Genomic DNA, 12,815 nt, shown 5'->3' on the forward strand with positions numbered 1-12,815 from the left:
CATGAGGAATGATTGCAGCTTGAGACAACGTACCCAAACTAGCCTTAATCTAGCTAGCTCAGCCCCTGGAACCGCAAAGCCCCAGCAGCGAGGGCTGTACAGGCCCAGCCAGATCTCTGAGGAATTACTCATGGGGCTAGCAGAGTTCACGGTGTTGGGGAGAAAGACACCCCTGTCTATGAGAAATAGCTGAGGAAGTATTGAATCCTCTGACATACGCTCAAAAGGTCCCAGAACGTGGCCAGATTCATAGATTCATAGATTATAGGACTGGAAGGGACCTCGAGAGGTCATCGAGTCCAGTCCCCTGCCCACATGGCAGGACCAAATACTGTCTAGACCATCCCTGATAGACATTTATCTAACCTACTCTTAAATATCTCCAGAGATGGAGATTCCACAACCTCCCTAGGCAATTTGTTCCAGTGTTTAACCACCCTGACAGTTAGGAACTTTTTCCTAATGTCCAACCTAGACCTCCCTTGCTGCAGTTTAAACCCATTGTTTCTGGTTCTATCCTTAGAGGATAAGGTGAATAAGTTCTCTCCCTCCTCCTTATGACACCCTTTTAGATATCTGAAAACTGCTATCATGTCCCCTCTCAGTCTTCTCTTTTCCAAACTAAACAAACCCAGTTCTTTCAGCCTTCCTTCATAGGTCATGTTCTCAAGACCTTTAATCATTCTTGTTGCTCTTCTTTGGACCCTTTCCAATTTCTCCACATCTTTTTTAAAATGCGGCGCCCAGAACTGGACACAATACTCCAGCTGAGGCCTAACCAGAGCAGAGTAGAGCGGAAGAATGACTTCTCGTGTCTTGCTCACAACACACCTGTTAATGCATCCCAGAATCATGTTTGCTTTTTTTGCAACAGCATCACACTGTTGACTCATATTTAGCTTGTGGTCCACTATAACCCCTAGATCCCTTTCTGCCGTACTCCTTCCTAGACAGTCTTTTCCCATTCTGTATGTGTGAAATTGATTTTTCCTTCCTAAGTGGAGCACTTTGCATTTGTCTTTGTTAAACTTCATCCTATTTAACTCAGACCATTTCTCCAATTTGTCCAGATCATTTTGAATTATGACCCTGTCCTCCAAAGTAGTTGCAATCCCTCCCAGTTTGGTATCATCCGCAAACTTAATAAGCGTACTTTCTATGCCAATATCTAAGTCATTGATGAAGATATTGAACAGAGCCGGTCCCAAAACAGACCCCTGCGGTACCCCACTCGTTACGCTTTTCCAGCAGGATTGGGAACCATTAACAACAACTCTCTGAGTACGGTTATCCAGCCAGTTATGCACCCACCTTATAGTAGCCCCATCTAATTTGTATTTGCCTAGTTTATCGATAAGAATATCATGCGAGACCGTATCAAATGCCTTACTAAAGTCTAGGTATACCACATCCACCGCTTCACCCTTATCCACAAGGCTCGTTAACCTATCAAAGAAAGCTATCAGATTGGTTTGACATGATTTGTTCTTCACAAATCCATGCTGGCTGTTCCCTATCACCTTACCACCTTCCAAGTGTTTGCAGATGATTTCCTTAATTACTTGCTCCATTATCTTCCCTGGCACAGAAGTTAAACTAACTGGTCTGTAGTTACCTGGGTTGTTTTTATTTCCCTTTTTATAGATGGGCACTATATTTGCCCTTTTCCAGTCTTCTGGAATCTCTCCCGTCTCCCATGACTTTCCAAAGATAATAGCTAGAGGCTCAGATACCTCCTCTATTAGCTCCTTGAGTATTCTAGGATGCATTTCATCAGGCCCGGGTGACTTGCAGGCATCTAACTTTTCTAAGTGATTTTTAACTTGTTCTTTTTTTATTTTATCCGCTAAACCTACCCCCTTCCCATTTGTATTCACTATGTTAGGCATTCCTTCAGACTTCTCGGTGAAGACCGAAACAAAGAAGTCATTAAGCATCTCTGCCATTTCCAAGTTTCCTGTTACTGTTTCTCCCTCTTCACTAAGCAGTGGGCCTACCCTGTCTTTGGTCTTCCTCTTGCTTCTAATGTATTGATAAAAAGTCTTCTTGTTTCCTTTTATTCCCGTAGCTAGTTTGAGCTCATTTTGTGCCTTTGCCTTTCTAATCTTGCCCCTGCATTCCTGTGTTGTTTGCCTATATTCATCCTTTGTAATCTGTCCTAGTTTCCATTTTTTATATGACTCCTTTTTATTTTTTAGATCGTGCAAGATCTCGTGGTTAAGCCAAGGTGGTCTTTTGCCACATTTTCTATCTTTCCTAACCAGCGGAATAGCTTGCTTTTGGGCCCTTAATAGTGTCCCTTTGAAAAACTGCCAACTCTCCTCAGTTGTTTTTCCCCTCAGTCTTGATTCCCATGGGACCTTACCTATCAGCTCTCTGAGCTTCCCAAAATCTGCCTTCCTGAAATCCATTGTCTCTATTTTGCTCTTCTCCCTTCTACCCTTCCTTAAAATTGCGAACTCTATAATTTCATGATCACTTTCACCCAGGCTGCCTTCTACTTTCACATTCTCAACGAGTTCCTCCCTATTTGTTAAAATCAAGGCTAGAACAGCTTCCCCCCTAGTAGCTTTTTCAACCTTCTGAAATAAAAAGTTGTCTCCAATGCAGTCCAAGAATTTGTTGGATAGTCTGTGCCCCGCTGTGTTATTTTCCCAACATATATCCGGATAGTTGAAGTCCCCCATCACCACCAAATCTTGGGCTTTGGATGATTTTGTTAGTTGCTTGAAAAAAGCAAGAGACCAATAAGCTTACTCTAGGCCTGGGGATGTCATGGCAACGTAGCATGGGGTAACTGGCACCTGCCTGTGTTAAGAAGGCACTTACTTGAAAGGATCAGTGAATGTAGGAATATGCTGAGAGTTTTTGTGTCTTTCTTAAATTATTATCCTTCTGGGTGTATATGATACCAGGTGAGTAAGTCCTATGATAGGGAAGGTGTTGCTGTATACAGGAGGAGGAAGTTTCTCTCTTAGGTACTTATATGGCCCACATCACTATAGTATCTAAGCATTTCACAGTCTTTAATGTATTATTTTCACAACACCCCTGTAAGGTAAGGCAATGCTACCATCCCCATTTTATAGCTGGGGACCTGAGCCACAGAGAGGCTAAGTGAATTGCCCAAGGTCACACAAAGAGTCTGTGGCAGAGCAGGGAATTGAACCCCAGTTAGCACCCTAACCATTGGACCATCCTTCTACCTTGCTTAGAGAGTTGTTTTGATTAATAGATGTTGGTTACTATACGATGTGGTTCATCATAACCATCTATATTTCTGACAGTCTAAACGTACACCAAGTAGTCTGGATCAAAGTGAAAGAATCTTAATTATTTGTCTTCCTGATCTGTGTTTTTGTAGGGGGAACCTTCTGATGTAACTCTCAATGTCTCAGTACTAGTATATTGGGACTTATTGATCTAATATGCTAACATCAAAGAAAGGGTCTTATAAATAAAACAAAAGAAAATTGGCATCTTGCTAAGGAACAGCGGAAAAGAAAAAACAGATCAACTCTGGTCTTTTCCGCAGAGGTTAGGATGAAGCTGGGCAAAATCTTATTAGGTAAGAGATTCTATTTAGCTCTCTGGTTTCTTGGTTTGTTTTGTTTTTTTGCTGGCTCCCGGAAGGTTGGAGAGTTGCATACATTTTCTGCATGGTTCTGCATCCTGTATTGTATCATGTGAGTAAATGCTGTGTTCACTAAGCTGTAAATGACTGGGCGTAACTTGACGCCACTATTGGGATGAAAATCTTTACTTGGAGTGAATGGGCTGCCTTCATAAAAGAATGTAAACCCAACTCAGTGAGTTTTTTTCTGTACATGTGCATCTACCCTTGCCTGGTCCTAATCTAAAGGCACTGAGTATGGTGACTGCTCAAAGTGTCTGGAGAAATCCAGCTGCACAACCATCCCAAATACAGCTGAGACACAGAGGCAAAAGTAAGAAGACCTCTGTGAATATTTCTCAGCTGCACAGCTCCGCCTCTTTGGCCGATGTGGTGAGAGCGCCCTCTCCTGGCTGCTTGTGTGAGACTGGGGAGGTTGGTGATGGTTCATAGCAAAGCACTGGGGGCGTATTGGGGGAAAGGATGGAGGGTGTATGCAGATTTTCCTTTTCCATCATAGCAGATTCTAGAGTTGCCAATTTTGGTTGGATGTATTCCCAGAGGTTTCATCAAATGACATAATCTTTAATTCCTGGAGACTCCAGGACAATCCTGGAGGATTGGCAACCCTAGCAGATTCCCATGCTAATACTCTTCATTGGAAATCTTGTACACTAAAATTCCCTAACAGCCAGACTGAATCTAGCTCCCCTCCTAGGTGCAATCTTGCAAATAACCAGGCTGAGACTGGTCTACTCTAGATGAGGTAAAATTTGTTTAATCCTTCTCAGCTCTGGCAGTCATGGCTACATTCTGGCTTGGATATATTGGTCCATTCTGAACTAGCTGGGACCTGAGAGGTAGGTGTGAATGTGAAGGACCCCTCTTGGGAACTCCCAGGGGACCGTGACAGGTTGTAGCTCTGAATCAGCGAGGCAGATGGGAGGGGGGGAACCCTCCCACAGGTGATACCGCTAGTGACAGGGCTGCGGCTGCTTGCTCTTATCTTTGTTTCCTGGTGGGAAGAGGGGGAGCAAGTGTTGCCAGTGCCCTTGTCAGGGAAGGGGGATTAAAATTCAGTTTTAAAATGTTCCCAAGATCATCAGGCCTTGGGAGTATTTAGTTAATGATGGCTTCCTAGAGAATAACTGGGGGCGGGGAGATTGGCTATCGCCTCACAAGGGCCATGTAACCTTACCCAATGGCTTTTCGCCTGTGGTAGTTGTAAGAAAAATCCTGCCACAAATGCCTGAGTCTGGCTTCCCATCTCCTAGACACAATGGCAGCTTTCAGGTCCAACAGCAACCTGTTTCTCTGTAGTTTTTCCCTTCTTACCTAAAGAGAATTCCCCAATGTCTCTAATTTACCTCTAAACTGGTACTTAAAAGTCTAGCAGGCTCAGAGTGAGCTGATCAAATGGTAAGATACAGCCCCATTCTGCCCCTTCCGCTTGTGGGTTAGTAGCCGTAAACTCCAGTATGGATGGATAATAGGTTTCGGTTCTTTGCTCTTTCAGTGGAAATATTTGGCTCATCCTGTTGCTTTCCATGCAAATCTGGCTGCTGATTTAAGCTACCATGTCAAGTGATCCATTTGCATTTCTTCCCCACCCCCAGTGAGATGTGAACCAGAGTTGCACAGAATTTAAAGGTAAGACTTCAGCGGCTGTGTGAGCAGGACAAGGCCTGGACTGATGATAGAGAGAAGTGCTCATGGTCCCTCATACCTGATCCTGGTTTCTTTAGCTTGTTTGTGCTGGTGAAGTAAATTGTTCATGTCAGCCCAGCTTTGCGATACTCTGTTAGCTTCTTGAACTGCTCCCTTGCAGTAATGGACCATTCAGTGGTGTAGGTCCTACATAATCAATTGATCAATCTAGGAATTTATGGTCCTCTTTCCCATAGTTCCCCAATGCCTCATGATTATTAATGGAAGTTATCTTCACAGTACCCCTGTGAGGTAGGGATGGATTGTTCTCGTTTTAAAGATGAGGAGCTGAGGCATAGAGAGAGGGAGATTAAATGACTTGTCCGAGGTCACATGAGAAGTGAACTGAAATCTCCCAGGGTAGTGTCTGAGTCACAAGGCTATCCAGTGTAAAAAACACACCCACCCACACCCCTTTCTCTGTGTTTGGGTGGTGAGAAGAGGAAAGGGAGAAGAGAGAAATTGCATTGAACAAACTCTAACAGAATATCAAAGTGGCAGTATTAGAACTACAGAAAGTCCCCTGAGAGACCTTCATGAGATCAAGTTGCACACTGTATGTTTTAATCCACATTTTAAAAAAGATGTAGCTTACTGTAGAATTGCTGTCCAGACATTCCTTAACATTTTTAATCCCCTTTATTTTTCATTTTTCTCTGGTACTGGCTGCCACTGGTTCTGTTGAGCTGGAGTAGCGAGAAAGGGTGATCTTGGTGTGTATGTCACTTCAATGATTCTTTCTTAGATTTGTGCCAAAACATTTTAGGTGCCCAACTGGAGATGCCTTAAAAACCCCTGATTTTTTAGAGGGTGGGCGCTCTGCCCTTTCTGAAAATCAGGTCCTTTTAAGTCGAGTTGAGCAACCAAAACTTGGAGGCACCCAATCATTAGTCCCTTCTGAAAAATCCTTGTGGTTGCCCTGATTTAGGACAGCTCTAATGACTCCCATACGGTTTAATCAGTATTATGAATTCTACCTGGAAATCCATTTGCCCTAAGAACAAAATTTAAAAATCCACAAACAAAACACTTTAACTAAATCAAAAACCTTTTTGGCCTCAGTGGTTGAACTCTCTTCCCTTTAAGCAGGTACCATGAAAAGCACCGGAAGAGCAATGTGGTTGAATTAGCATTACTATGGAAACCTTAACTTTGCATTTCCTGACCTTTATCCATGTATGTAATCCTAATGCAGCATTAACATGGCTTTGATTTTTATGTTTTTACTTAATAAGCTCAGTGTTTCAGTATGCAAAGCTCAAAACTAGCTTCAGGGAAACCTAGTGAGTATTTTTAACATGTGGCTCAGATTTATAAAGGAATCTAGGAGGGGACTATACTGAGGGCATGAGAAATCTTCTGCAAAACTCGGATGTAAACAAACAGTTCCCTTCTTTATTTGTATTATGCTTGCGCCTAGAGGCTCCAGCTGAGATCAGGGGTCCACTGTGTTAGGCACTGAACATGAGCTTGCCCCAAGGAGCCTACAGTCCTGATTTTGAGATGACAGCGAGATCCACGCTGGTGAGGAGAAAAGTAAGAAGATGATGCTGTTAATCAGTAACGGCTGATTTTGTAATCTCATGGGCAGATACTTGCAACTCTATGGAATCCCACTGAAGCCAATGGGGTTCTGCATGATTAAAGGGGTCCATTCTTGTAGAGCGGACTACAGGATCGGGATGTAAGGCCTGTCTACATATTGATGATTCTGTGAATTAAGAATTTTTTTCTTCATCCTTCCTCACTTCCCATAGATGAGATAGCAAAAGTGGGGGGGCTGGTTTTGGGATGGTTTGTGGCTTGTGTTTGCGTGTGTTGGGGGGGTCAATTGGTTGGTTGAAGGAGGATTTGGGCTCAGTTAGTGACTTGGCAAATGGGTTTGGGGGGGGGCATGCCATTTATATGGGCAAAATGGAAAAAGGCACAGGCTGGAGTCAGAGATGGACGGAAAGGGGTATCCCAAATGGACTCATTGGCACTATATCCAAAACATACACTGGCTCATCCTAGAGCTAGAGAACTATACACCTAACCAGTGTATCTATATCTGGAGGTTAATATGACTGGGTTCTACCAACGTATGCAGATCACCGTGGCTGCACGTCTCCATTGGAGACCACCATTCACACTCCGTGTGTAACCTAAACCTGTCTCTCCTGACTGAAGAGCTAGTGTGTTAGTCCCACCACACACACCTGTGCCGCAGTTATTTGAAGACCCGTGTGCGACAGCCTTTGCGACTGGATCAGTACCTCCTCTCTTCCATTTTGGAGTCTGGGCAGGGCCGGTGCTACCATTAAGGCAAACTAGGCGGTTGCCTGGGGCGCCAAAAAGCAGTGCCCCCAATTTTTTTTTTTATTTTTTTTTTTTACAGCGTTCCTGGGCTGGGCTGCCGGTGGCACGCTGACATGTGCGGCTCAGACTCCCTCTCCCAGTGCAGCGCCCGCTCCACTTCTCCCGCCTCCCAGGCTTACGGCGCCAATCAGCTGTTTGGCGCTGCAAGCCTGGGAGGGGGGGAGAATTAGATCAGGGGCGGTGTGCTCGGACCGGGGGGGTGGGGAGCTGCCGTGGTAGGTGAGTGCCTCAGGGCGGGCGGGGAGCTGCCGCAGGGCTCCCCGCACCAGCTCACCTCTGCTACGCTCCCTCCCCTCTCTGCTCCCCGGGGGGGGGGGGTAGTTGCCGCAGGGGGGGGGGCCTCAGGGCAGAGGGGGGACGAGGAGCTGCCACAGGGCTGGGGGGAGGGAGGGGCGCAAGGTGGAAGTTTCGCCGGCCCTGAGTCTGGGCCATTAGATCATACTTCAGAAATTCCCTCAGAAGGACCTGCATTTACCTTTGCTCTCCACTCAGGGCCGGTTCCAGGCATCAGCTTAACAAGCAGGTGCTTGGGGCGGCCAAGGGAGAGGGGCGGCACCTGCGGCAATTCGGGGGTGGCAGGTCCCTCACTCCCTCTGGGAGCGAAGGACCTGCTGCTGAACTGCTGCCGCCGATCGTGGCTTTTTTGTTTGTTTGTTTTTGTTTTGCCGCCGCTGATTATGGGGATTATTTGCAGTCCACAAATTCTCCCTCCACAGGCTGTAAATCACATAACTGATAAAAAGCCTTTTCTTTCAATTAATCTACTGGCTGGAGTCTCTGAACTGGTAACGTTTCGAAGAATGTTTTCTCTCTAAGGAGCTGGCCACTTCCACCCATCCGGTTACTCTTTGTACATCAGGACTTGTTTTTGCTGGACAAATATTAAGCTTGAGGGCTGCTGTGGAGATATGTTGGGCCCGGTATGGGAAGTGAAGGGATTAAACCTGGCCACACAATGGTGAGTTTCCCTGTTGGGGCCTCAGTGTGTTTTTTTTTTTTCCTCCTGGCCCTGTGATAAGGCCCCAGCCCAGCTGATAGGAGCAGAGAAGGCCAAGGACAACTTTGTATTGGCTTGAAGCCCCAAAGCTTTGTCTTTAATAACAAACCAGAGTCCCGGTTCATCATCACAAATTGGCCGGGGCTTGCTTTTTCTTTCCAGTGGAGAAAACTGGAGAGAGGAGAAGGCTCTGGATGGTGCCAGGAGAGAGGAGGCCAGCAAAGGCTGGTTTAAGAGAGAGTTCATGGGGACCATGTGTTCCACTTTACTCTGCTGTGGAGGACCAGTCCCTGTTTAGCCAAATGTTTAACGTTTCTCCCTCTGTCTCCCCAAAGCTCTATGTGCTTCTCTTTGTAAGCAAGTAACAAAGCACAAAACATGGGGGTCAAACATGGGGCAGAATTTCCAAAGGGAATTAGGCACCTACTGAAATTCCAGAGGAGATGGGTTCTCCTAGACTGCTTTGGAAATCTAAGCCATGGCTGTCTGACTCCATGCTCTTACCTCTTTGCATTTCCCATCTTGTCTGAGGAAGCCCTTCCAAAACAGAGAGGGACAGAAGCCCTCCTCCTTCAGAACATAAACCAGCCACTAATGAACGGGGGTTAGGAGGGAACTTTCTTTGGGGCTTGGGACAGGTTATCCCATTACTGCCATCTTCAGAATGTCTTGCTGGCATTGCCCATTGTTTGAGACAGGATGGATGTACTAGGGGCTGGTAATATCTGTGTTCCTAAAGGAAACAGCTTACCCCAGAGCAAAATACCCTATAACTTGATCCATTAGTGAGCTCTGCCTCCTAGGATGCACCTGATCTGACAAAGACTGATTCATTTTGATGGCACTGATGTGTGTATCCCTCTCTCATTTCCTTCCCCGCTTTTAGATTTGGAATGTTGGCAGGTCCAGGGGTGAGAAGTGAAGGACAATTCCTGTCTTTCTCTGAAGGGTTACAGGAACATCTGAAACCCTGGGGGTGGGAGGGACAGTGAATGGTGACAATATGAAAGAGCTGCACAAAGAGTTGTTATCCCCAAAGCTGCTCTGTGTCTCTGCTTCACTGCACAGCTCCTGCCTAGAACCTTTCCTAGCTCCCTTGGCTTCTTGCTTTAAACTTAAAGAAACAGTACACAAATGGGATGGGGATTTGTATAAGTGGAAGAAAATTGCACGGTGCTGCTACCAATAAATAAATAAATAGTGGTGGCCATTGCTATCAGTGGAGGCAGACTGATTGATTAAGTTTTTGATTAACCATTAGGGTGGCTGCGTTTCAAAACAACTGTGGCACTTTTGTGGCAACACCCGATACGTTTCCAAAATACTCTTATAAAACTAAACACTAGACCTGGTTAGGAAAAAACATTTGTTGAATATTTTGACTTTTCTGTCAAAAATTCAAAAGCTGAAATTTCAGTCAAACCCTGAAAATTTTGACTTGGATATGCTGCTGCAGTTCCTCATCTCCCTGTTGTCCTTAATAAGCTGAGGTCCACAGCTGGATTACATCTCCTGTGATGCACCACAGCTAGAGACTCCTATGATATATTGCCAACCTTCTCCAAGAGGGTGAGACCTTGGTGCATTGTGTGAGATGTAGCCTGACCTTTGAGACCAACCCATAGAGGAGAATGGATGCGTGAAACAACTGACCTATAACTCCCATGAGACATTGTGGTAGCATAGTCAAATAAAAATATGTAAGTCTTCAGACTAGGGCTGTCGATTAATCGCAGTTAACTCATGCGATAAACTCAAAAAAATTAATTGCGATTAATTGTACTGTTAATAGAATACCAATTTAAATTTATTAAATATTTTGGATGTTTTTCTACATTTGTAAATATATTGATTTCTATTACAACACAGAATACAAAGTGTACAGAGTTCACTTTATATTATTATTTTTATTACAAATATTTGTACTGTAAAAATGATAAACAAGAAATAGTATTTTTCAATTCACCTCATACAAGTACTGTAGTGCAATCTCTTTATTGTGAAAGTAACTTACAAATGTAGATTTTTTGTTTGTTTGTTACATAACTGCACTAAAAAACAAAACAATGTAAAACTTTAGCGCCTACAAGTCCACTCAGTCCTACTTCTTGTTCACTCAGTTGCTAAGACAAAAAGTCTGTTTACATTTATGGGAGATACTGTTCCCTGCTTCTTATTTACAATGTCACCTGAAAGTGAGAACAGGCATTCGCATGGCACTTTTGTAGCTGTTGTTGCAAGGTATTTACTTGCCAGATATGCTAAACATTCATATGCCCCTTCATGCTTCGGCCACCATTTCAGAAGATATGCTTCCATGCTGATGATGCTCGTTAAAAAAATAGCGCGTTAATTAAATTTGTGACTGAACTCATTGGGGGAGAATTATGTCTCCTGTTCTGTTTTACCCGCATTTCATGTTATAGTAGTCTCGGATGATGACCCAGCACATGGTCATTTTAAGAACACTTTCACAGCAGATTTGACAAAATGCAAAGAAGGTACCAATGTGCGATTTCTAAAAATAACTACTGAACTTGACCCAAGGTTTAAGAATCTGAAGGGCCATTCAAAATCTGAGAGGGACGAGGTGTGGCGCATGCTTTCAGAAGTCTTAAAAGAGCAACACTCTGATGCGGAAATTACAGAACCTGAACCGCCAAAAAAAGAAAATCAACCTCTGCTGGTGGCATCTGACTCTGATGATGAAAATTAACATGTGTTGGTCCGCTCTGCTTAGGATCATTATCGAGACGAACCTGTCATCAGCATGGACACACGTCCCCTGGAATGGTGGTTGAAGCATGAAGGGACATATGAATCTTTAGCGCATCTGGCATGTAAATATCTAGTGACACCGGCTACAACAGTGCCATGTGAATGCCTGTTCTCACTTTCAGGTGACATTGTAAACAAGAAGCGGGCATCATTATCTCCTGCAAATTGTAGCCAAACTTGTGTGTCTGAGTGATTGGCTGAACAAGAAGGACGACTGAGTGGACTTGTAGGCTCTAAAGTTTGACATTGTTTTATTTTTGAATGCAGTTATATTTTTTGTACATAATTCTACATTTGTAAGCTCAACTTTCATGACAGAGATTGCACTACAGTACTTGTATTAGGTGAATTGAAAAATACTATTTCTTTTATTTTTTACAGTGCAAATATTTGTAATAAAAATAAATAGAAAGTGAGCACTGTACATTTTGTGTTCTGTGTTGTATTTGAAATCAATATATTTTAAAATGTAGAACACATCCACAAATATTAAATAAATGGTATTCTATTATTGTTTAACAGTGCAATTAATCGTGCAATTCATCGCTTGACAACCCTACTTCAGACATTTGTTTTTCAATGAAAAATTGAAAATTTCCACAGAAAGCAGACAGTCTTTGTGAACTTTGTTTAGCTCAAAATCCAATTTTTCCCTGAAAAACCATTTTGACAGAATTTTTGACCAGCCCCACAAATACACTTTTTTTTTTTTTTTTTAACACTGTGCTTATGTTACTGCTGCTAGCTTCTGACTCCTCAGTCAGTGAGGAGAGCATTTTTCCAGCACTGTAAACTCCTTCAGAACGCAGTCGGAACAGCTGAACAAAGATAGTTAAGCAAGCGATCCACTCTGATAGCGTCTGCTCTGCTCTCATTCTATTTCTTGCTTGGTTACAAACACTGTTTTGCACACTGAATGCTTGCTCCACAGGGTAGCTCCTGATAAATACAGAGCACACGCTGTTCAATCTGTCCAAAGCATGTTGCTAGTTAAAACAAATCCAAATGTGTGTGTGTTTTAACTGGAAAACCCAGGACATTTCAGCTATCCTGCAAGAAGTTTCCCAGAAGCCTGGGCACTCCAAATTTGATCTATGGAGTGAAATCCCGGCTCTTCTGCATCCCATTGAATTCAGTGGAGCTAAGATTTCATCCACAGTTACTTTATTACATAGGGGTCAGGTAAACAGGGTATATTGTACTCAGAAAATGTATTTAGTCTATGCACCTAAAGCACCATATTAATCCTGTTTAGGAAAACCAATCATTTAGAAACTGGTGAAGACCTCTCAGGCCTGCTTTGAATGGCAAAGTTAAGGCTTTGACCAGCTGGATCTTGCTTTGTGCAGGAAAAGGGGCAAA

General features: G+C 43.7%; 1 protein-coding gene across 4 annotated transcripts in view; it reads left to right on the top strand.

The window, feature by feature from the left end:
• The window catches only part of CRACR2B (calcium release activated channel regulator 2B), an 87,489-nt gene that overhangs the window by 6,085 nt on the left and 68,589 nt on the right, over window positions 1-12,815 (top strand). The window contains exon 1 of one of the 4 annotated variants that reach the window (XM_065592008.1): window positions 2,743-6,856. The exons of 2 other annotated variants lie outside the window; for them this stretch is intronic. In XM_065592008.1, coding sequence (XP_065448080.1) covers window positions 6,785-6,856 — 72 coding nt within the window. In that variant the 5' untranslated portion in view covers window positions 2,743-6,784. Of the gene's footprint in view, window positions 1-2,742; window positions 6,857-12,815 lie in introns of those variants that run through there. One more of the 4 variants, XR_010600470.1, reaches the window with a different exon arrangement.

Source organism: Chrysemys picta, chromosome 4, assembly GCF_011386835.1.
Source record: "Chrysemys picta bellii isolate R12L10 chromosome 4, ASM1138683v2, whole genome shotgun sequence".
In the NCBI taxonomy this organism is placed as follows: domain Eukaryota; kingdom Metazoa; phylum Chordata; order Testudines; family Emydidae; genus Chrysemys; species Chrysemys picta.